This window comes from Pomacea canaliculata, linkage group LG1, assembly GCF_003073045.1.
Source record: "Pomacea canaliculata isolate SZHN2017 linkage group LG1, ASM307304v1, whole genome shotgun sequence".
Taxonomy (NCBI): Eukaryota; Metazoa; Mollusca; class Gastropoda; order Architaenioglossa; family Ampullariidae; genus Pomacea; species Pomacea canaliculata.
In genome coordinates, this window is record NC_037590.1 from 40,125,788 (window position 1) to 40,151,157 (window position 25,370).

At 42.6% G+C, this 25,370-nt stretch overlaps 1 protein-coding gene across 5 annotated transcripts in view; it reads right to left on the minus strand.

Moving 5' to 3' along the window:
* Positions 1 to 3,267: 3,267 nt before the first annotated feature.
* LOC112568916 (GTP-binding protein Di-Ras2-like) overlaps positions 3,268 to 25,370 on the minus strand; it is a 41,523-nt gene continuing 19,420 nt past the window's right edge. The window contains exons 1-3 of one of the 5 annotated variants that reach the window (XM_025246481.1): positions 22,953 to 23,084; positions 8,429 to 8,807; positions 3,268 to 7,866 (exon numbers count right to left, since the gene is read on the minus strand). In XM_025246481.1, the coding sequence (XP_025102266.1) occupies positions 7,318 to 7,866; positions 8,429 to 8,596 (717 nt within the window). In that variant the 5' untranslated portion in view covers positions 8,597 to 8,807; positions 22,953 to 23,084 and the 3' untranslated portion in view covers positions 3,268 to 7,317. Of the gene's footprint in view, positions 7,867 to 8,428; positions 8,808 to 9,846; positions 10,112 to 10,139; positions 10,381 to 22,952; positions 23,085 to 25,370 lie in introns of those variants that run through there. The other 4 variants (XM_025246505.1, XM_025246514.1, XM_025246500.1 and 1 more) reach the window with 4 other exon arrangements.

The window sequence follows — 25,370 nt, forward strand, 5'->3', positions numbered from 1 at the left end:
ACAAGAAGAGCCAAGAACTCTGGCTCACCGGTACCGTCCACGAAGCTTATATTGAAAATCACCTCAAAACCAATACACATCCAGGATGGCAAGAAAGAGGCACTTGATTGTTTATAGACTGATTAAAGAATCAGACATTCGTATACTTCGGTGAGAAAGATATGACCTCCTAAAATGGTCACGTGTCTAGTACTTACAGAAGAAGAGTCCTTATCATGATATACCATTTAGGTTCTAGACACTTTCTGCAACAAAACGCAGCAAATAAGAAGAGTGAAGACAGACTTAAACAACCAAGCAACACTTCTGTCTTTATTTTGACTTTTCTGGTGTTTTATATATTTATTCACTTTATCTTTTTCTTCTTTTTTTATTTTTGTTGTTGTTTTTTGTTTTTTTTTTTGCTGCGCAATGAGCATTCTTCTGAATGGATATCTGCGCATTACAAATAGACATCATCATCATCATGAAGTCCGTGCATTATCATCGGGATGCTTAATTAACATCTATGATGATGTATGGTTTAGCTACGATTTGTCGTTAACAGTAAGACCAAAACAATTACTAATCTCACGTGGAAGTCTGTATTATTTTTCACCAAAGGTTTGAGCGTTTGGGGAATTTTTTTTTATCTGTTGCAGTCTTCTAGTTTTAGAAACAGCGCTAACTTTGCAATCCCAGTGACCTAAGGTCGCCAGCCAGTGTGGTCCTGTCCCCTAAGAACTGTTTTCCTGCACAATCTCAAGGCGAGTCCCAATATTGACACAAGCAACACTCATTTTAATGACTTGGCAATGGCTCCCCTCGTGCGTGCTCCTGTCTCGCCACCAGCAGACTGCCTTCAGTGCTAGTCACGTGGTCTTTTACTTTCTAACCTATTACTTCTGAGTCCCTTGATAACAGGCTTTGAATAATTTATTTACCATAAAGAGGACCAAACCCGGTACTTGTTGACTTGTTAAGTTCTAGAAACTTCTGACCTCTTGTTTGATTATATAAAACTGACAAACCTAGGTCGTTAACAATCTGCATTTCGCTTCCTTCCCTTCCCACTATCCCCTGGTCAACTTTCTGAACTACTAGAACGAGGCTGGTGTATACAAAGCTTCCGGTTTAATCACATTCATTGTTTAGGCTCGCCGAGACTTACAGCGGAGAACTTTTTCTTTATCTGTAAATAAGTGGAGAATAAACTATTTAGTTTTATTGCCGAGTGAAGATTAAAATGTTTTCTTGTAACTGAGTGTAGCTGTCTTCAAATGAGATATTTAGTTGTTGAGTGGAGAATGAGCTGTTCTGTTGTAACTGAGAGGACAATCAACCGTTTGTTTTAATTAAAGTGAAGAGCTGCTTGTGGTCTTCAACTTTCTTAGAGAGGAGAACACTGTTGCTGGGAAAAGTATTTTTTTTTTTTTTTTTTGCTGGTGAAAGATAAGATATTTTCACTTGAAACCCTGAGAATTTGCTGCAATCTTTAGAAGAGATCGAATCCAATGTGCAAATCGTTAATCGATGACCAAGAATAAGAAACAGTATGAGAAATAGTAATTTTGTCGACAGTCACGTGACATTTTCATTCAGAGACGGGATCATAGCGCGTGCTTCTGCGGCTTCGCGTGCAGGATTATTCAAGATCGAGGGAAAAGAATCTTATAACAGAGTGGCCGTAGGTTGGACGCAAGTGGCTCAGCGTGTCTAAGGCATGACACGTGACAGCTGGAACCCAACCTGTCCTTCCGCTGCTAGTACTGCCCGTGAGAGATCAGAGCCTCACCTGCTGACCACCCGGGTGGACTAGGGACAGGGGTGGGGTGGAGTTTTACAGGTACACACATGTTGAGGTCTCTGTCAGCCAACTAGTTCCCCAGTCCTTGCCTGAGATGATGTGATGGATGTTTGTGTGAGTAGCTATGCGTGCGTTGAGAGAGAGAAAGAAAAATGAGAATACAAGAAGCCATATGCACGAACAAACAAACAAAAAATCATAGCTAAAAGACTCTTTTTTACAAAAATGTTAGTGGGGGAACCTGAGATGGCCTTTCCATTACGGTATTTTTGTCGTCTGGAGGAAAACCACCCGCAAAGATCAAAAGAATTATCCAAATCTTGCGAATGAGACATCCGGTTTTCCGATTGGCAGATCCGAGGCCTCTCATTCCATCACAGAACTCAGACGCCCCTGTGGCTTCCTTTTCCTGCCTGCGACCCGAATTAAAACCGTTCATATCTTGTAGGCTGGCTGGCCCACGAGGTGCAGGAAGCCTCCCAGCATCCTGGGTGCAACCCACAGAAAATCCATCCAAAAGCGGCGGTGAGTTCTGTGGGGACCGTCCACCGGCTTCAGTGAAAGTAGGGGAGGACTAGACTGGGGCTGTTGTTTACTGTCTGCTGTTGTTGTTACCACACGGGTCTTTTTCTTTTCCTATTTGAGCCAGTAGACAGGAGGGCAAGTGGGGGCAGCCGTCCCCTCAAAAAAAAAAAAAATTCCTAAAGGGGAAGAATATTTTTTTGCTTCCCTGGCCCAACGCTTCAGATTGATTCTTCACAAAACGTTGAGAACAGAGAGAGAGATTATAAATCTTTATTTACGAGGATAACAGAATAAACAAAATTTATGTTTTTTCATCTACCTCTTGATGTTGATGGTCAGGCCAGTCATCTCTGATTCTGCGAGCCGAGTAAAAGACTTTTTTTTTGTAATGTGCAAGTGTGAGCGTCGTTCACTGTTCAGCATCCGTTTTTATCGTTCTCTTTTGTTTTTTGTTTGTTTGTTTGTTTGTTTGTTTTTTTTTGTTTTTTTTTTTCTAATGTGAATTTTGTGTTTTCTCTTTCTTTTTTTTTTTTCATTTCTTTCTTTCCTTCTTGTAACAGAGGGATAGATCATTGTCATCGACACAAGTTGTTTGATTATGTCTGTGACAGAACGACATCAGTCACGTGATGCTCGTGACCTCTTCACCTACATCCGCTGTCTTTTGGTTTCGTTCTTCGTGGTCGTTCTGCCTTTGCTAAGATTTAATGATTTTTTTTCCCTCCTGTCACGGGTAAAGGTTTTGTTTTAAGGGAAAAAGACCTCTTTGCCACAGAATCCAGTGAAAAGCAATTTTTAGTGACTACAGAAATATCTTCAACTCTCAAACCTTCTCACTTTTAAGGATGCTGTAACCATAGAGCTGGGGCTAGGATGTCTTATAGAACTCTCTTCCAACACACTAAAACACTTTCACATGCAACAAGACATTTTGTGAGAGAAAACTGGAGACTGACTGGCTTTGAAATGAAACTTTAAGGCCTGTACAGTGCGAGATAAGACACGTGGTCTCGGCATTCATGCAAACACCATTTGCCACAAAACACAATCTGAAAAACGACCCGAGCAAGCTTAACAAGAACTATTTCCCTACTGAGCGTGAGCATCCAATGTCTCTCAATAATAATAGTAATAATAATAATAATAATAATAATAATAATAATAATAATAATAATAATGCCACTCTCCAGCAAAAATAATGTGAAACATTGTTAAATAGAATCATCGTTTGTAAAAAGCTGAAGAATACACAGCAATGTAAAAAAAATGTACAACCATGTATAGTCTTTAAAGGCTACAATTTGTGCATTTGTACAGCAGATATGTAAGAAACAATTCGAGTTTTGTTTCGTAGAAGTTTAAAAAACAAATCCACACACAACCTTTCTAAAAAATGGAAATGACTATAAAGTGTCTGAAAAACATTCATCTCCGCAACCCGACAGAAACCGTAAAAGTAAGTTATTAAAAACCAGCCAACCATCTAACAAAGGTAATAAAATTAATAAACCCATTCGTAATTAATTGCTAGGTTGAAAAAAAGCAGTATCAGGTGTAAGTGGAGGTTTTTGAACACTAGACACATTTTAGCACGAAATTGCTAACATCAAAAAGTAAATCAGCCTTGATGGGAAAACAATTGACAAGAAAAATTAATAACATTGCTCGACATGTGGAGAGCTGGTACAAGGGAGTGTAGAACACTGACAACCCCGGGGGTAGAGCAGGGGCCTGGTGGTCTGCTACAGGACTTGTGGATGTTAGAGGAGCATGGAGCTCTTTGTCCTTTTGTTTACTTCCAAACATGGATAATTAAACCCTCGCCAGCTTTGCAGGCAGACAGGACAAAGTGAAACGAATACCATGTTACATTATTCCATCACATTTCATTCTTTGCTGGCGATTGGCTTGACAAAAATCATTGTGCGCAACATTCATGTCTAATGAAGAGGGAGAGGGTGTTACCATGGTGAAGGACATGGTCAGACGATGTCCAAGCCGATGAAAAGCCGTATATACAGCAACCACAACGACAGTCAACATCATGTGCAGCTAAAGGGTTTCTCCATTTTGTCAGTAAACGAATCAGGGAATCGCTTCCTAAAATTTGAGAAAAAAATTGTGGAACTATCTCTCAGCTCATTGATGACTAGTGATTTCATTTTCTCAGTTAAGGAAAAAAAAAGTGAGTTCCGTGCATGCAAGAAATCAGTTATAATTTGGTGCAGAGTCTGGAGTGTGCTGCCTGTCTGCAGAACACAAGGGGAGATGAAGAGAAAGGGGGAGAAAGGAATAAAAAAAAAGCGAGAGCGGGCGGGGGTAAGAGAAAGTTGGGGTTAAGGAAAGAAAGAAGAATGAAAAACGAATTGAAAAAAAAATGTGAGATCAGAGGATTCAGCAGTAACACTTTTTTTGTATTTCTCTTTGACATCGTCTGTGTTTCCTTCTCATGCTGTCTAGGGATTCGTTGGGAACTTATCTTGTGACATTTGGAACTTTTAATAACCTGCCAGTGTCTCAGAAAAAACAACTTTAGAAAATAACAAGTCAATAACAAGTCACCTGTAGACTCGTGTTTGATAAATCTGACATACTGTTGTCTTATTGTAATAGGCTTTTAAACAGGAAGAAAGAGTTTGAAGAAAGAAAAGAAACAAGTACAAAGCTTCGTAATTGTTTCTTTTATCGTCGGTCCTTTTAGAAGTGAGTTCTGTCTAGCAGGTGACATTAGAACCAGACTTTGGTGATTGTCATCTGACTGTATCTCAGGTGCACAGACATCTTTCACAAATATTTATATCCCTATCAAGGCAGCATCAACAAACTCACGTGCAGCCTGCTAAAGTGAAACAGCAAAATGTCCACATCAAGAGGAATTGAACACCTGGAAATTACGATCAACAGACCGAAGTAAAGAAGGACAGACTGAGGTTAGGCACAGATAACAAACTGAAGAAAACAGACTGGGGGACAAAAAGTTCAGAGAAGGTGTTGATGTTAACTGACTGGCGAGAAAATAACGGACGTGCAAATACAAATAAAGTACTACGCATGCGCCGTGCACCCTATTGTTTTTTTTGAGAGTAGTTCATGTTTTCGGCAAAGTGAGCTTTATCCAATCGTCAGCAAAAACAACAACAGCAGTCCATCGCTTACTACAAAACGTACATTCCAAAAATACAAATGATCATTCTTCTCTATCATTGTTTCCTATCCTTCTGGACATACATTGTAAAACAGAATGATAATGTCTACCCTAAGGTCTGTCTCCGAGACTGCTGGGGAACTAAGCAAGAGAATTGTCTACACACGAATAAAGGCGAGAATCAGATTATGTATATCCATTGACAATATTAATACCAGAGTGTCCGTAAAGTGGAATCACGATTTAAATACGAAAAAATAAGAGAAGGGAAGAGGGTGGTAGAAGCAACTGGGTCTGATTGTGTCTAGCAACCAACAGGAGAACACAACTCTGTTCTAAAGCATCCTCAGGGGCATCATAACCGTGAAATAGTCGATTTGTGGGTGGCTTTCAAATGTTATCTCGCTCCTACTCCAATCGTCTGGGGATTGGTTTTGGAATCTTTCCAAAGGTTTCCGCCTAATTTGACTGGCTTTTAGCTTATAAATGCAATTTTGCGCCTCACAATTTTCCTGCAGTTGAATTGTCTGGAATGACTAACGATAATTTACATCATAAAAACCGCATGACTGATCGAGAAGTTCTCATTATTAAAGCCCAGGTGAAAGGTAGTATGAGTGGAGTTTTTGTGCTGAAATTGGCCGCAATCAATCATGTGTGATAATTAGTTACTTCCGCTTGTCTTTGCCTTCAGGTACAGCGAAATTAAATTTGTGTTTATGAAAGTGTCTGCCTGAAATAGTCAGGGACGACCATCACACTGACCTGGTTAGCCACCACAGCCATCTGCCCTCTGCCCTCTACCCTCTGCACTAAAGGACGCTTATCCCTCCATCATAGCTTGTCGCAAGCTTCCCTCGTCAAAAGACTTCTGAAAACATTCTCTGAAACAATTTTCCGGGCACATCTTGGCACAAGCTGTTTATACCAACAAGAGCATCTAATAGCTATGGTACACAACCAACATCCACAAGGCGATGTAAGCAGTCAACAGTATCATGAGATGGATGCATGTCAATAAAAACAAAGCAGTAACCAATGGCAAGAGTCCTCACTTTGTACACTAAAGCTAAGAGTTTGTGACTAGCACATGACACCACCACTAACACAGACATGGAAGTCGCCATGCGAGGATTTCTTGTTCTTCTCGTCAGAGCAAGTTCTTAAGTTGTATCCTTTTAATTGGTGCTATCTTTGGCAAATGTTTCCCCACCTAAGAGGATAATCCTGACACGAAAGACTCTATTAAGTTTTCAAACTCATCTGCCGAAGTGTTCGTTGCTTGACTTAGCATTGGCAGGCTTTTGGCATCAATTCTCACAGCGCGGAGGGGCTTGAACATGTCAGCCCCAAGGAATGATTTATTCAGCAGGACCTCTAAGAAGTGTCGTGGAATCAACAGCTCCAGCCTACGAGAAGACGCCTATCTAATCCTCACGGTATCAAGTTCAGACGATTTAACATAACAGTCACATAGTTCCAAATGAAAGCACTGACCAAAACGAAGAAAAATTCAGTGTTCTTGACCGTGTCTTCCATATAACAGTCACATATCGTTCTCAATGAAGGCATCAACTAAAATTAAAAAAAAGAAAGAAAGCTTTGAGTGTTTTCGAGGGCAGCTGACAGTGACCGCGGTCTCGGCAACAGAATGTTACGAGAAGATTGATATCAGGGCACGAGCCGATGACTGATGGCTGACAAAAGCCACTGATGCATGTCTGAGGATCTTCGCGCGCACTTTTGAAAACAATATTCATCATGTTCTCGATAATAGAACAAGAGTCTTCCCTGCGGCTAGGCAGAAGGAGGCACTGCAAGCCACCTCCTAAGGCCGCCTCAGAAATTTCCATCCGGGTGATCAAGACACTCGACAGTCGTTTTTGTCATGGCGACGTGCCCTCTTGACCTTTGGCTTGGACCCGCGCCGAACTAGACTACGACTGCGGTTGAAATTCTTGGCATCGTGGTCCCATTCCTCCCACTTCTCCGGTTCCGACTCGTCCAGAGAGTTAGCGCTCCTTCTGCGCATGCTCAAAGGCCCCATGTATCGTGCTCCGCCCCGCGATTGGTCCAGCAGCAGCCGGAAGATGTCCTCCACGTTCTCGTCCTCCTTGGCGGACACCTCGACGAAAGCACCCGAGAAGCCTTCGTCGTAGATCCAGTTGAGGGTGTCGAACTTTTCCACCTGTCGGCTGTTCTCCAGGTCCGTCATGGAGCCCACGATGACACAGGGCAGCTCCTGGTAGTTGCTGCGCTCCTCTTTAATCTGCGTCCACAGCTTCTTCATCTCCTCGAAGGACTGCTGGCTGGTGATGGAGTACACCAGGATGAAAGCGTGGGCGGTGGTGATGGACAGCCTCCGCATGGCCGGGAAGGCGAGGTTGCCAGCCGTGTCCAGAAGGTCCACCTGCCATCCAAACATGTTGAATTGTAACAATGGTGCTTTCTACTCTCTGTCAAATCCGATGTGGATTTGCTTTTTATAAGGACACATCTCCCATCATTCCCCGTAAATTTCTGTTTTTTCTGAACCATTAATCATCTTGTGTTTTATTTTTCTCTTATTAAAAAATGATATGCTGCAAAAACAAAATTGGGGTGGTCTAAAAAAATAATAATAATTATTCCATTTGTGTCAGCATTTAACTTTATCTGCTGTTCTTATTGTTTCTTTATTTGTTAAACACCTCCATGACATAAAACAAGAGCATCAAGAGTAAGCTATGTAGAAATACAATGTGGGGCCTGGACATGCACAATTTTTATTTATTTTTGAAATTCATTCATCTTTTAATAAATCGAGTGAAGGAATCGTTTTAAAGAAGTATGTTAAGAAAGAACGAAATAATGAGCATTGATTTTAACATCAATTATTTTATGGCAACCAGTGCATTTCTTTTGATCGTCCTTTCTCATCGCTTGCTGAATGGGTTTGATTATCTGTTGATCATCTTAATGGTTTTGATTACCTTCATGCAAGATCCTCGCACGTTGTAGTCCCGACAGTACAGGTCCTCCACCGTCTCCTTGTAGTCTTCGTTGTATGTGTTGAAAAGAAAGCGACGAAGAATACATGTCTTGCCAACCTTGCCCGTTCCCAGGACCACCACTCGATGTCGCTGGTCTGTGTCGGCCATGTTTGTACACTGCCGGGTGGCGCCGGTCGATGTTTACGCTTGAAGGTAGGTTCGCCTCCCCGTCCGCGGCTCCAGCAGCGACAGTGGCAGGTCAAAAGGTCAAAGACGAGAGGGCAAAAGGGCGTGGGCACGCCTGGAGCGTTTGCTTGACATCCACGGCTTGATGCGAATGTTCCAGAGCTGTCCACCGTCTGGCGTTCTCATAGCAAATCTGCAACATTTTTTTTTAAATCACAAACCTTTTCTGGATAAGTTACTAGAGGTCAGGATCGTGACCTCAGTAGACGATGGCATGGTGGAGTGGGTAACACCAGGCTCAATCAAATACGAGCCTTTAATCTGACTATTCCTGGCGTTGCGCGGTCAGGTAACAGCGAGGACCATGTGACACACCTGGCCGCAAGCAAAATTCATCGACCTGGACTTGCACCTGGATTAGTCACGTACGTCGCGTGTAATAAAAGTGCAGGTAAGCAAAAAAGATGTTGGAAGGTGTGAGTTCATTAGTGCAGAGTGTCACGCTCGGGCAATTAAAGAGTTTGTTTCACCCCTTCCGGTTATCCTGCCTGCATCAACACTTGTGTTGTTAGTAGAGGCAGAAACATTGCAGATTAGCAGAAGCAGCCCTGCCTGGCTAGTCAAATATTTAACAGGTTTAATGAAGTTTGATAATTCAATAAAACAAGTTTAATGGACTTGTGCATGATTTCCCTGGTCGCTGTTCTCCAAGGTATTTATAACTGCCAAGGCCGATAACTGTGTAATATCAGGGTCGACTACTCAAACTGTAGATTGCTATGGACAAATATTCTAAGGTGTTGTTGATTGTTACTGCCAGCGACTGTGAAGTGTGAAAATTGGTTTTACGAGGCTTTGTGGCAGCTGGTTGTGCTGTGTGTGCATGTCTGGTGTGTATGTGTGTGTGTGTCGGTGTGTATGTGTGTGTGCTTGTCTGGTGTGTATGTGTGTGTGTGTTCGGTGTGTATGTGTGTGTGCTTGTCTGTGTGCATGTTCGGTGTGTGTGTGTGTGTGCATGTCTGGTGTGTATGTGTGTGTGTGCATGTCTGGTGTGTATGTGTGTGCATGTCTGGTGTGTATGTGTGTGTGTCTGGTGTGTGTGTGGTAGCAGTAACGGACTTCCAAAGTATCGTAGAATCCTATCTAACCTTCGCTTTAAAACAAATAAACAAACAGATCAGTATTTACTTATCAATCACGCAATAAAGAGACATGTAAAAATTTCAACCTACCTCTGTCTCTCTCCTCTCCACCATCATAACTGTTTATGATACAACATTCACAACATATCTACCCCCACAACTACTCACACAAAGCTGGGAAATGCAGGGTTGCACCACACCTCTTGTCACAAGAAAGTTTAAAGCAGCTCCACCTGTCGGCCACCCCCAATTTTCACCTACCAAAGCCAGTAAGCCTCCGACTGAAGTAAACAACAAATCAGTAAACAAAACCTCTGATAGAAAGCCTGGCAAACATGGAAGGATTGAAGCCCTAGTCATGCATGGCCCTAAAGTGCACAAACCTTGTTGCTGAAGCTCGCAACACCTTTTCCTGTCCTCACCTGGCCACGTGGCAGCCAGACTGACAGTGATCAATGCAGTGCATGGTGTGTGTGTGTGTCGGGGTTGAGGACAGGGGGAGGTCTTGCCAATAATAAATCCTGAGCTCAAACGACTAAATTACAGCCGAGAAAACAGTTCAGTGTTATACATGCGATCCGCGGAGAGATGGCCGGCACAAATAATCATCTCCTCCCTTCTTCTGGACAAGAAAATTCGCGAATGCATCAATGAGCAAAGTTGTGGCGAGTCCGAACTTTCTGCACTCGGGTGGACAGGAGAGAAGGGATGTGCGGGGATGGGTGAGATGGGAGGGGAGTGGGAGGAAGGCTGTTGTTCCAGACCCTGAGAGAGAAAAGATACATCACAGACACCGTGGCCACCACGCGAGGGACATCTTTAACAAGTTTTGTATCGACGACCTGCTTCATGTTAATGACAATCTTGCGGCGCAGCTAAAAAGACGGTTTGCTGGAGAATGGGAAAAAATCAATTCTGTTGCTGGAGACGAAAGATGTCATCGGTGGAAGCGAATCAGCTGCCGGCAAAACCTCGCAAAACCTCGCGAACGCCATCACCAGACACAAAGTGAAAGATGCAAAATCTTAAGTGGACATGTGGATCTCTCCTCCCCTCTCCCGACCATCCATATCCACTACAGATTAAAAACAAACAAACAAACAAACAAAAGCAGCAACATGAGGAAGGGACATGATTTATTTAAATTTTAATGCTCCGACATATAATTCTATTGATTGCTTGCCGATGCATGTTGACAACAGACTTTGCTTCGTACAAAGAAAATCCAGCATGTAACTCGTTTAAAAAATTACCACTTCACCCAGAAGGACAGAAGATTTTCCAGTAATCTTTCTTGACATCTGGTCAGTCTTGCTCACTTTTACTCTGTAAATTTTCAGATTCTTGTCATTGCTTACTGTAGACTATCCTGTCCACATCCCCGCCATCTTCACTGTCGACATCTCACTGGAGAGAGAACACAGCGGGAGGGATGTTGCCAGCTCTTCCCGTCCACTAGAGTACAAATGTATTCACAAGATTGATGTTGATGATAGCCACATGGCTCACAATAGTTACAGTGTTTTCGGAAGGATAAGACTACAGAAAGTTTTTATTATTAATCAACTTATTTCAAATAATCAATTACTAGTATTGTTTTTTTAAAGTAGTCTGGTGAGTGCTGGGTTCTAAGATAACTTTGTGGTTCTGTGCTACAATAGCAATAATAAGAATAATTCTTTACTCTCGAGGATGATATAAAAATCAGAAAAGCATGGTTTTTTAACTTAACCCTCGTCATAATAAAGAGAAAAGTTATAACAAACTGATGAAGTCCTACTACGATAACCATTTCCTTGGTCTGGTTGCAGCAAATATTTTTTCCAATTTCATTTAAAGTTGTTTGTGTCGGTTCTCACCTTCGTGGGGACATGTGTAGGTTTTCAACAGAACTGACTAACAGCACTGCATTTATTTTTGCTGTTTATGACATTTATTGAGAAATATATTTAATGTCCTCTGTTTGGTTTCCTTAGCCACGCTCACTTTGCGGTTCGATTCTTACCCCGGCCACAATATTGTCCTTGCTTGCATTCAATTGTGTTTTGCATGGACTGGATGATTCATGTCAACACCACAATGCACAGCTTTGCATAAATCAATTTTGTTTACGCCAGACATACAGCAGATGTGTACCCAGTTCATCTATATCTATCTTTTTTTTTTTTTTGGATCCTGTTGTCCACTGTCAAGAAAAATACTATCTTGTTTGGTGGAAGACATGACTCGCGTGCACTGAATCAGACTCAGTTTTTATTCACACTTCAATTTTTCAACCTCAGAAATAATTGCGTGAAACTTCAGACGATGGTATTGTATCCTCGAGAAATCATTTGCAAAATTGCGATCAATTATATTAGAACTGAGAACAGAATCCCTGCAAGTGTTCCAAGGAAAATTAATGTCATGGAAACACATGAAGAGTTAATACAAAGGTAAAAAATTCTGCTAAGAAAAGACTATAGAAATGCTAGCAGGAGAGGGCTAAAACAATATCAACATTTTCTCAACGATATCAATTAATAATGCACATCAAACTACCTAACATAGCAACCGGTGTCCTCTCCACTACAGTAGTAGATGTGAAGGTTCAAACAGTTTACTGGAAAGTGAATTTACACAGGTTTTTACAGGTGTACTACTAATATTTTATAGTCCAGAAAATGGTCAATCTTTTAATTTACGTTTTTTTTCTACAAAATCACACATTCACTCAGAAAAGAACGAGTACAAACTTGACCTGCCTAGTACCTACCAAGATGAATATTTATGTGAAACACTTCTGTTAAATATTGTTCAACACAGAGAAGAACTTTAAAGATGGCGTCTCCGTAATCATGCAGTAAAACTGTCTTCTTAATAATGATTTCATTGGAAATATACCCCATAATGTTACAACCTCTCAAGCTTCTAAAGTCTGCTGTGTTGGGTGAGCCTGAGTACAGGTGAGTGCGGCCTTAAATCACAATATTTAAAAGAAAAACTCACCAGCTGTTGCATCAGGTTGATAAACTAAGCGAAGGCCGTGCAAAACACAAACATTTTGTGATTGAGCCTTGCAGCCTGCCCTCGTTTGTTATAAGTACATTGAAGTTTTTATACATGGGATCATTAATTATAAATCTGGCGAGGTGTGACTGACTTGGCTTCCAAGACACGTCCTGATATTTCAACAACAAGAACAACAACAACAACAACAACAACAACAACAACAACAACAACATCGAACTGCCCTTAAATCAATGACTGTTATAAGGTTAATGATAGAAGAGAAAGACTAAGTGTAAACTTATTGTTAGTATTTTTGTAGGTGTGTTTGAGATTCACAGTGAGTAGCCTGCTCCTGTCAGCCGCCTGACACGACAAGCCTCGAGGTCAGGACTAATTAGCGATACACAATATATGTAAAAAAAAAACAAACCCAAAAGTACTCAATTCAATATAGCTAGACTGATTATTCTCATATTATTATTTCTTATTACTATACTGTATACAGGAGAGCAATATTCCTTGCGCACGCGCATTATCCCGTAATTGCGTATCGTTGCTGGGAGCTAATTGCGTGGAGAATGTATTCACGTGACTGGCGAAGCGTTGCACCCAGAGGACGACCATTGATCACATCTCCATCTGCAGCTTTAGGACTTGGAAATGTGTAGTTGAAACTGTCACCTTCCTCACTTTTATATGTTCCCTCCCGCTGGCTTCCTAGCTTCTTGGAGGTCGAAGTGTTTACCAGTGTCTTGCGACTATTCCCATAAAAAATCTTCTCCTCACTTTAATCTGCGGGGTAAACAGTCCTGTTCAATGACGAACTATCGACTAAAATCCTTCTAGTTTTTTTTTTTCAAAGGGAAACTAGTGTATTACTGTTCATTTTTTGTCATTAGTCTCAATTCGATCGGATGAGGGGCAATGGAGGCCGTGGGCAGAACTCTTTATGTTGCCCTTCTTACACTCCTCTTCCTCTTCCAATCTTCCATATACATTGCAAAGTTCTTAAAGACAAACCTGGGTATGAGTGGGGTACGATGTCCACACAGGACGACTTATGATACAATCATCTTGTTAGACAATGAGAAGAGAGCATCCGTCTCTCCCTTCCTTTCCTTAATCAATCAAATCTTTACTCAGAGAAGAAAAAATAAATAAGTGGGACAACAACCTACTATTCCAATAAATTAATAATATAAACTATTAATATATGTGAAAAAGCTCGTACGGTATTTTCCTTTTTGCGTCTTTTTATTTCTGTAAAAAAATTGTGCTAACAGATATTCCCAGAAGAGAAAAGTCAACAAGCTATCCGTTTTCAAGGAAACTGGAAATCACTCTAGTAGAAGGATTTCAAAATATTTTTGCTGATATTCTTTTTATGGTAAAGCTGGAAAACAAATCAATTAAGCATCTGTGAGTAATGCGCATATCCCAACCCTTACTGGCAATGATTGAGTGTAAACAACCGTGTTCCGTGCAAGTAAAACTGACTTTTCTCTCCGTGTCATCGTGTTTTCTGTTCGTCTAAATAATGTTTTAATTGCCTTCAAACACTTATTTTTATTTCCGTATAAACAAATATTTTGTTGATAAACCAAACGTCTTGACTGCGTGTAAACACGTGTTTGGTGTGCGAGTCAACATGCAGCTTTGTCATCGTTCATATTCTCCTCATCAACATGCTTCACGAGGGCGGATAATGAAATCATTACCTTTGCATATAACCTTGAGCTCGTGGCCGATGTTTTGCTGTAGTTGTTGATGTCTTCAGCCGACAAGTCAGATGAGGAGACTAGTGTATGGATCAAAGGTCTTCTTTCAACAACATGAAGAGGTCGAGAGAAAATTAGTTCCCGCCCTCAGAACCGAGGTCCACGAGGAGGAGCAGAGAGAGATGGCTCCTGTGTGCACAATCTTTTCATGCTCAGGGAATAATTTCGAGCTCGTCTTCTTCATGTCTGCTCTTTTGATGTTTCTCTCTTTTTATGATAAATTCTCGTCGTCCAGAAAATTCAACATGGCGGTGGCACCAAGATGGCGCAGGACCTGAAGGCTGTAAACATCGACCGAGTCTGTCTCGCTTCAAGAAGAGGAGGATGTTTTAAACACTTTGAAGCTATCATCCTAAAAATGAAATATTCTAGCATGAAACAGTTCAGACTTTGGAGCAGGACAAGCTGCTCGTTCACTTGTCGAAAGTCTCTACAGGGATGCACTCAAAAACTGTTGCAACATGTAGGGACAATGGGTCACGTGATCCATAATATTCCTCCATCGCTAAATTAATGTCGGCAGATTTTTAAAAAATCGAGCAATTAGTCATGCTCCCTTTCGGGATGAACTACTAGACGGATCATGAAACAATTCCAATTCGATTTTTTAAATCAGATGTTTCCTATCTGTATTGAAACCATCATCATCATTATCACGATCATCGGTCTATAACACTGGCTAACAAAAACAAAAACCAAAAACCGAGCACAAGCATTGTTAATGTTGTTAGCGTGGAGAGCTGTGCCTCAGCGACTATAATTTCTCTCTCCATTTTATTGTCACTTCGCCCTCGTCACTACCCACCCACCCGTTTATTGTCCCCCACTACACGATGCACAGTCTGTTTGCCATTTGCTCGTCCTTAAACTCTCCTCATGCACATTGATGCTCTGCCTTACTCAGCGCCACCCTCGTCCTCATCCTCATCCCCCATACTTTCATTTGCATCTCACAAGAGGTTGCTAAGTGACGGCCAAAATTCAGCAGGACAGTCTAAAAATAATTAAATCAGTTGAAAGATTTTCAAAAATATAGTATGCGACCGTGAATGTGTGTGAATGTGTGTATGTCTTTGTGTGTGTGTGTGTGATCGTACGTACATTTGCGTGCGTGTGTGTGTGCGTCTGTAAGTCTACATCTGTATGCGTGTCTGTAAGGGTTTTTACATGTGTGTGTGGTTGTCTGTTTGTCCGTGTGGAAGCGCACCCGTGTGTTGTGTACGTGTGTATGTCTGTGTGCACAAGCCACAGTATGTCAGCATCGATCTGCCGGTAAACTTCCAGGTATACGCAGGTGTTGAAAGCAGTAAGTGAGAGGTTTAAACACCTTGTCGACATGAAATATGAGCGAGTCATGCATTCACTTCGCGCGTGTTGTGCGCGTGCCTGCCTGCAAACGAGTGTTTGTACATGTTACAACCCGACAGTCGGGAAAGCTGGCGTGCGTGCATGTGTGTGTGTTTGTGTGTGTTTGTGTGTGTTTGTGTGTGTTTGTGTGTGTGTGTTTGCATGTTTGTGTATGTGTGTGCGTGCATGTTTATGTGTGCATGTTTGTGTATGTGTGTGCATGCATGCTAACAGCCGCCCCTACATCACTGTATCACCACACATTATGCAGTCCGACATAACAGCAGCACCTGGCCATCCTCATCAACACCGTGTTTTCGCACATGCGCAGTTTTATCGTGATTTCACGGGGACAACTGCGCAGTTAATTTGCTCGCCATCTTTCCCCCATTTAACCCCACCCTACCCAACCCCAGCCTTCCTCCTCCCTTCCCCAAAAAACGACAAGACATTCAGATGAACTTTTTTTTTCTTTTTTCTAGCTTAGCTGCAGCTGATGAATCATTTCATGTGTAATGCCCCTAATCAGGTCTATAGACATACCTTCCTTCGTATCAGTAATGAAAAAAAATGGACTTGTACAGAATAAAATAAAATAGAAAGTTCGCGAAAAGATGAAAAGTAAGAAGAATGGAGGAAGAAATGGATGTATGGTGTCCTCGTCGTGGTATTAGAACGTCTAAGGCAAAGGATGAGCCAAGCAAGTGACATTTGGAATTTGAGAGAGAGAAAAAAATTGCAGTCAGCTAAGTTGCTAATAGTTACAAGTATTTTAAGTACTGCCACGAGTTGACCATCAGCTAGTGAACCACTCTCTGTCACAGGTTTGTCCTAGCCTGCTCACCTCAAAAGTCGAAAGTGTCCGTGTCTTCAACACTCAAACAATTAATGCCAGCAACGGCAACAACAACAAACCTCACATCAATAATATCAAGAAGACCAACAAGTAAAGCTCATACAAACTGTTGCTGCAGCAACTGGCATTGTGTCCCCAGTCTCAATATGCACTCCTCTGGGAGTAAACATCATCAGGGCGAAAGAAAGATCGAGATCCAGATGAAGCACGTGACCTTTGGGCCAAGAACCATGGCTGGCGACTCACGAGTCCGACAAATCGAAAACTTAAATGTCATAGTCACTGCATCTCTGACGAAGGGTTAAAAGCCACCGTTAGTTCAAGGTAATAAAAATGTCATCTATGTCCATTCTGAAGATATAAAGAGTTATTCTATGAGGTTAAGTGAGTTTGAAGTTCTCAGGTTATTTACTACACCAGCGAATGTTTAGATGAATGCACCTAGCACCAGCTCCTGTTAAGGTTTTGTGACAATAATAACGATTCTGTAATAACAAGTGTCTATCAAGGGAGACAGCTATCTGAGAAAGTGTTACACGTGTAACTTTAAATTAAACATAGTGATTGTGTCTTGATATATGTTTCTTCATTGAAAGCAACCTTTCAGTCTCGTTTCTGTCGATATTACTGAGGTCCTCAGTTGTCCTCTTCTCTGAAACAATGACAATGACCAGCTTCATTAACTCCGGTGGACAATTCTATTCAGGGATTGTACCCAGGTACAAAAGTTACAAAACTGTTCTGACTCAAGCACGGCAAGGACTTTAGTGCCCTAGGGTTCCATTTGTAGACACATACTTTAGTCTGATATGTATTGTGGGTTTTAACATGTCCTTCTAATAGTGCTATTGCTTGTAACATATTTTGTCTAACATGGTCATGTATGGTTTTAACAAATGTGCACATCCATTTATGGCCATGATCATGCTTGTTTGTAGATGCACCAGATGATACACTCAGCTACACATTACAATATTGCTGTCACGTGGTCCTTTCACTGTAAGAGCGGATCAAAATCATGGAATGTTTTTTTTCTCTAGTCTGGACAATACCATGGGGTGCATCCCTCCAACAAAAGCAACGTGTGAAGCTCTTCAGCTGAGTGAAAAAAATACAGTTTTAATGTGTATTCCTGCCATGTGTGGCGATGGGAACAAGACATACTGTTATCTGTTAATAACTGCCAGTTGTTCCGTCGGCACCGCCAACGGCCGCTTGGATGAAAGGAGATGCGTGCGAGAACATTCAGTCGATGTCTTGTCTCCTTTGAGAAGCTTTTTGTGAGTAGACAATCAGCCATTGGCATCGGCAAAACCACGGAAACCATTGCTCCTTTGCTAATGTGAGAATAAAGAAATTGATGCGATTCGCGTGTCCCTCGGGTCTTTGTTCTCATCTTATTGATCCATTCTGGGTTTAACATACTGTTTGTTCGTTTGTTCGGTGGATTTTTTTTATATTTGTTGGGTTTTAAAAATTTATGGTTGTGCTGATTTTATTGGTTTTCGTTGCTGGCTGATTTTATTTGCGTTTGTTAATTTATTTAAAAATTCTGGTTACGGTGATAATAAAATTCGTGCATTCAAACAGAAATGAGAATTGATAAGAACAGGACTGACCGCGCATGAATACACGCAAGCACGCGCACCCCATCACGCAAGAAGCTCATTCACCAGCTGCAGCGAGACGAGGGAACTGTTTGGATGGTTAAACTGGTCAATCGGGTGTTTGGGTCCTTTAGTTTAAATTAGTATAACGGCTTAATGATGTGTTGTTTGGATGTTTGTTACTCGGTCAGCAAGGGTCGAAGGTCAAGATCAAAATCCAAGCGAACAGAGAAGATTTGTTCAGTGTTTCAAGTGTCTACCGTATGATGATGCTAAATATTTAATTTCTGTTTTACTCTTCGCTGGTCATTTGTACAAAATACAACAGAATGGAAAAGGAGTTAATTATAAATTATAGGATGAGGGATAGCATAAGGTGGACTGTGTGTCTTGTTCCCTGCGGACTCCGTTCAGACCATGGATGTCACCAGCATGACAAGTGAACAAAACAAGCAGCTAAGTCGTTCATAATACTTCACCAGCATGTTAGTAGATTGTCACGTGCAAACCACGTGGCTAGCACCTAGCGACAGGCTGTGAACTGAGGTCTTGATGTGGCAGGTGGCGCCGGGAGGACCCAGAATCACTCTCATGTAAACAAACATTTTTGTGGAAAAAGTCGCACTTGGAAACGAACCTCCAGTTACTCCACTTATCTGTGTGTGTGTGTGTGTGTGTTTGTTTGTGCGTTTGTGTGTGTGTTTGTTTGTGTGTGTGTTTGTGTGTGTGACTACGGAGACAAGACGCTTGTCTTTGATTTCCCCATGTTGTCCCAAAATAACAATGTACTATTGCTTTATAACTACGGCTCTAGGAGGCTATCAGAGAACAGTTCCAGAAAAATGTCTCTTGTACTTTCTAGACAATCAGGCAATTGTCTGCTTTATGATCAGGGTGACTGGGTACAGCTGCGGTGCGTAAAGCCAATTTTAATTTGTTCCCCTCTGTAATTCGTGTGTTTACGTGTCTCATAAAAAGATCATATAAAACTCATATCGACATCGAGGCTGACAGTAATAACGCGCACGTGCGTAATTACTAAACGAGCATCGTTCATGCGCATGAATACATATTGTGCGTGTGGGTGTAGGAGAGATGTGTATGTCTCTGTGTGTGTGTCTGTGCGCGCGCGCGTGGTTATATTTTGCTTACAAATCATTTCTATTGACGTGTCCAACATCATCAAGGGAGACAACACGGTCATTATTCTATAATTCACGCTCGCCTGCCCCTTGCTACCTCAGCTTGTATCAATTTTCCCCTCAACGTGCACAGCGATCGGCGCCCAGGACAAGCGGAAAACACCCAACGTTCGCTCCACCTGAGTGACCTTAACGGCCGATTGATATCCGTGCCGAGGTCGGGATCAATAGGGTGGAACGGCGCGCGCTCCACCACGTCAGCACACGGACAGCACGCGCTTCACGGCCTCCATGACACACCTGACAGGTGCCAGACTAACTCCTTCACTAGTCTGACTGCTGAAGTAGCTTGCTCTGTACTGTTAGCACACTGTCCTTCAAGGTACTCCAGCAGGTGGTGGTTGTTGTTGTTGTTGTTGTTGTTGTTGTTGTTGTTTAGTGAGCGTGAGATAGATGCCAGATTACCGTGCATTCAATATTTTGTTCTCAACGATCGGCGCTCAGTGCAGGTGACAACCACCCTACCTTAGTTCCACCTCAGTGACCACCACGACTGATTAACACCTGCGCCGGAGGACCTGCCAGGTCCGGAAAATCTTCAAACAGCAGTTGGCATCACTGCGATACATTAACTGATATCACAACAAAATTACTCGCAGTCTGCTGCAACATCAACAAAATCCTGGTGTTCACTTCCCGGTCTTATTACGTTATTCGTGTCCAATGCGCAGTCACGTGGTTATGTCACGTGCCTTATCGACTCTTCGGTTCCCGAGAGCTCTCTTGTTGTCCTTCTCCTCGTCTGACAGGCTTTGCTGGAACATTCGGAAGGTTTGCTCTATAAAAAGTAGTTTTTCAGACAAACACGGAGACACGCAAGGGATTAAATTTCGCGCCTCGGTTTGTTTAATATGACTGAACGCTTGCTTTAACAAACTTTGCTAAACCGGAAGCTGGTGGGTTTTCTCCCTTGTCATACGACATTTATTATGTTGTTATTGTCCGAGCGTGCTGTTGACAGAGGGTGGTGTTGTATTTCGAGTCAACTTCGCCATGAATATCTGTGTTTGAATACACACCTGCGGCTCACCGAGAGACTACAGCGGACACAGATGATGAGTGAAAACAATGTGTGGACAAGATGCGGAACACAACTTTGCTGTCTTAATAAACACTCAGGCAGACCAATGATAATAACGGCCCTGACCGTTGATCTGATGATATGATAACAGCTTACTGCACTTTGTTTTTTCTGCAAACATTTGACAGACTTGTGATAGGAAAACAAGGATGCCTCACTTTGTTTTGATATTTTGAATATAAACACATAGACAGACCACAGACCGACTTTAACATTCCAAAATGGCGAAAATCTTTCTTTGTTTTCTTCGTTCACTTGATCAGCTCTCACTGTCTCCTCATGCCGCGCTCTTTCACTCAATCCTTCATTCATTGTCAAGAGTAAAGTAGACCTGCGTGTGCGTGCATGTGTGAGAGAGAGAGAGAAGGAGAGAAGGAGTGGTGTCAGTTCTGTACGATGGATTGGACACAAACCACAACAACCTCTAGAGTATTAACCGAGTTCCAGAGTTAAGCCAGTATGTATCTCGAGAGCTCTACTTTCCTTCCTGTCTGCTGATACTGCCCTCAAGGAATTGAGACACCACCCGGTGTCTTGTGAACAACCCTCACCCCGAAATTTGTGCTTCATTTTTCTTCACTTAGAAGTGAAAACACTGTCGGGGCTACTAGTGGTCACCAGTACCACTACCTAGAGGTAAACTGGTGTTACTACACCAGTCTCTGGTAGTTATTATGTGGTGGTCATGGTGAAGCAGTCGAGACCAGTCGCTACCTGAGGAGTGGTTGGGGAAGAGAAAAACGATGGAAGGTTTTACTGACTCACGTGACCTCAACATTCAGGTGATGAACACACCTGGTATAACAACATGAATCCTAATGACTATAGCACGATATAGTATATCATAATATAGCATCTTAATACCATACAGTGATAGTACTTTCAATTATTGTCTCAGATAACCATTTGAAACCGCAGTCATGCGATGGATTGATTCTAAGTGTAGAAAAGATGTCCAACCATTCCTTGGTTCCCACCCAGACAGATGAATGAGCTTCATCATAACAGACTGAGGATCGGACAGAAAATATGTTTTAGCTCAGGGTTCCTCGTTACTTTCTCAGAAAACATGGGGTTTGTTATCAGGACTACGGATGGCGTTTTAAGAGCCAAGAGCTATTTTTGAAAATGCAAGCTTTGATGTTTTTATGCGTGCCATCGTGTAGCGTGTGTATGTCAGGTAGGCAACCACGCAATAACGAGCAACAACAGCGTGTTCTCGCGCAGAATAGTGTTAATTAAGAAGCGCCTAAGCGACAGCTGTCATCACCATGCAAAACAAGCTCGTGCCGGGTCCTACAGGACACGTGCGAGCGAATGAACGTGTTTGTGAACACCGGAACTTTGCGCATGTTTGTGCGCATGTCCAACGCGTCATCGACAGTCTTGCGCAGAATGAGTGCGCAGTTGGTGAGGACGATGACGTCTTTGGTGCGCAGCTGCATCCGCCATGAACATCTACAATGCGCGTAAATATTTCTGCCGCCGCCTTCTCACATCCACCACAAAACCCGAAACAAGACGAGATGTGGACGAGATCGAGATCGCAAGATTGAGCAGCAATGGCGCTCGACCACGGGCTGCAAATGGCAGGATTAATAGAGTCTGAGCCGCCAGGGAGCGCTCGCGAGCTGTAATGGCGCGAATTAGCACGTTACAGCAGCTCAAGATGTTGGGCAAGTTGTAACTGCCGAGAGGCGATCGCCATGTAATCCAGCCACCATCATTGTCGCAGGAACCCGCAAAGCAGATGGGAGACATGACTGTACCTGACTTTCCCTCAGCATAAAAGTGTCCGTAAGGTCGCGCGCCTTGTGAAATGTACGGACAGTTTTATGTATGGGAAAGACAGAGCAAGGCTCCTGCAACTCACCACAAATGTCTGGTCTCTGTGCGATAAATGTCAACTTGTAAATGCTGGGACATTAATGACAAACACCGCTGATATTTTGTGACCAAGAACCTCGTATTGTTTTCTATGTACATTTGTGAAGCTGGTATACATAATTACACACAACAGCTAACAGCACTGAGTATGGAGAGGACAGCTTGCTGGATGCAGCAGAAAACAAAACATTTTTTTTCGGGGAAACGTACATCCTATCGAGCGCTGATAGGAAAATATAAATATCATACATTTCATGTGATGGTTGAGAGATACTGTAAGTAGCCTCATTCTGTTGTACGTGTAAGTTTCATTTTACTGTCAGTGAAGGTGTAATGTTACATCGCATTACCACAGACTTTTGCAGTAGTAATGCGAGGTGTAATGTTACTGGTAGCTGAGGGCTGCACACGTGTCAAACATTGCAGGTGAAAACGTGAAACTCCTACCTGTTCGCCACACGTCCAGCTCGGCGACCTCCACTAGTACAAGTTTGCTGTTTGTCCCTTCACTGTGTCACCCTGTGTGGGTCTCGCTCCCAGCAACGGGACCAGCTGTCGCACGTGCATTCTACGCGCTGAAACCCTCCTCCTTCCTCCTCCTCCTCCTTCCTCCTCCTCACAGCCGCACAGTGAGTCATTAGTGAGGGGAAGGAAGAACAGCGTATATACTGCGGGCCCTGAGCTCTCCCTCAATCTATCTCCTCTCTCTCTGACTCCATATCTCATCTTTCTCGTACGCACCCACAAACGCGTGTACATATTCACACATGTGTGTGTGTCATGCACGTGCGTGTGCATGCTACTGCGTCATGCGGAGGATACCAAAGGAGGACAAGGATAGTAAACGATCAAAGAGCAGGTCAATGCCGTCTTCTTATTATCGCCGGCCCCAGTCCCGCTCCCTAGCAAGGTTTGCCCACAGGCAGCAGCCGACATTTGTCTGACATCTTCCGCCTTCTGGTGGACAAAGGCCGACCTTTGCTGGTGTCAGCCTACCTCCTGCTTGTCGCTTAGCTTCAGTCCTTGTCCCCCGGGGTAGGCAGGAATATACTACAAGGTTAACACCTTAGTCGTCAGTCCTTCTAGTTTCTTTCTTCCCTCTCTCCTCTTTTTGTGTGATCTTTACTAACAGTCTTTAAGTAACATTCAGGAGCCCTGGTTAGGAAATTGTACCTCTGGGTTTGTTTGCCTGTGTTCAGTACCTTCAGCCCTGTAGTCAACTGTAAACCATACTCAAGACTGGAACTCAGATCATCATCCAACCTCCCAAGTCTGCGCTTGTTTCCTGTTGCAGGACCGACCAACACTTCTGTCAATAACTAGCCCTGAGGTAACTTTACCTATGGGGCTGTATTCACGGAGAGAGGATAAAGATTGTCCCGGGCAACTCAATGGCAGGCGCCTTGTCTCCTAGTTATAAAACTGTGTCAAGACTTGGCGGATGCTGCTATACCCTGGAATGAAAGTTAGAAAGCAGTGGCAACTATTCCCTGGGGTAAAGGAACATAAAGCAATATCCGGGGAAGAAGGTTTAGACAGTCCGTGGTATCGACGGCGACGAGAAGTGTTTCCTTGATTTTTGCACCTGGGTGACACCTACCATCGTTTCATGACTACGATTCCTGCTTTATGACAGTTCCAGAGCTTTAAAGTAAATTGTGAATTTGAAACTACTACCAAAGACTCTGTTGTCCTTTTGTAGGGTCTGTATCGTTTAAAAAAGGGAACCTGAAGATGCGATGAAATTTTACCTATTTCTGGCGTTGCTGACTTAACCTACCCTGGACAGTGACTAACCCCTCTCCATGAACACAGCCCCATAGGTAAAGTTACCTCAGGGTTAGCCATCTTTCATGCTGTATGATGGAAGTCGTTATTCTTTGTGCTCATTTTGTTATTTTCTCTTGAATTCTATTGTCACATGGAGTTTCCTGCCCCTGGCTTACAGTGTTGGTGCCTTTGATGTATTTTTAGCCAATAATCAATCAGAGCGCAGAGAGAATAAGTCGTTTGAGGAGTTTGAAGATGGCGGAGAAGAGATTGGACCTTTTAACCGATCTCGCTTTTCACCTAGCTTGTGTCCATTCATTCTGCGACCAGAAAAACACATTGTTTTGACTGTTGACAGCTTGCAAACAGGTAAACATTTTCTTCAATTACAGAGTTGCTGTAGGCAAGCAAATCAATGCTGGTCCTGCTCACAAGATTTTTATGGCCGCTCTCAACTGGGTGGTTTTTTTTCAGTGTTGAGACAAGTGAAAAAAAACACCTTATAGTTTAACTTCTTACAAAACAAAGACCATTACAATATAGTAGCCTTATAAGCTTAGTTAAAGCATGCCATTAAAGGGAATTTATGACAGCAAAGCAAGCCCACGTGACTGTTGCCCTATTTTTGCATCTGTTTATTCATCCCTGCGGATATCTCAATTTTTCGAAGACACTTTCCTGGAGATGTCAGGGATATACTGCGAATTGCTTGAATGTCAGAATGACACTAAAGAAAGAAATCGAATGGAAATCGATGTATGAGTCAGTCTCTCTCTCTCTCACAGAGGTGCAAGCGCGCGCTCACACACGCAAACGTCGGGGTCACATGTTGACCTTTCTCAGCATCCTAGTTCTTGTAACTGTGTCTACTTTTGAGAACTACTTTTATCTGAACTATGAACATTAATATTGCGAATGTTCAGACCATGGACGTGTGTAGGTGGACTGCTGTCTGTCTGCCAAGACCAGAGCGAAGTTCTCCGCTGTTAGTCTCGGCGAGCCTAAACAAAGAACATGACTAAACCGGAAGCTTTGTAGTCTCCTGCCTCGTTTTAGTAGTTAACTGGAAAAAAAATCGTCTGCCAGCAATCCAGT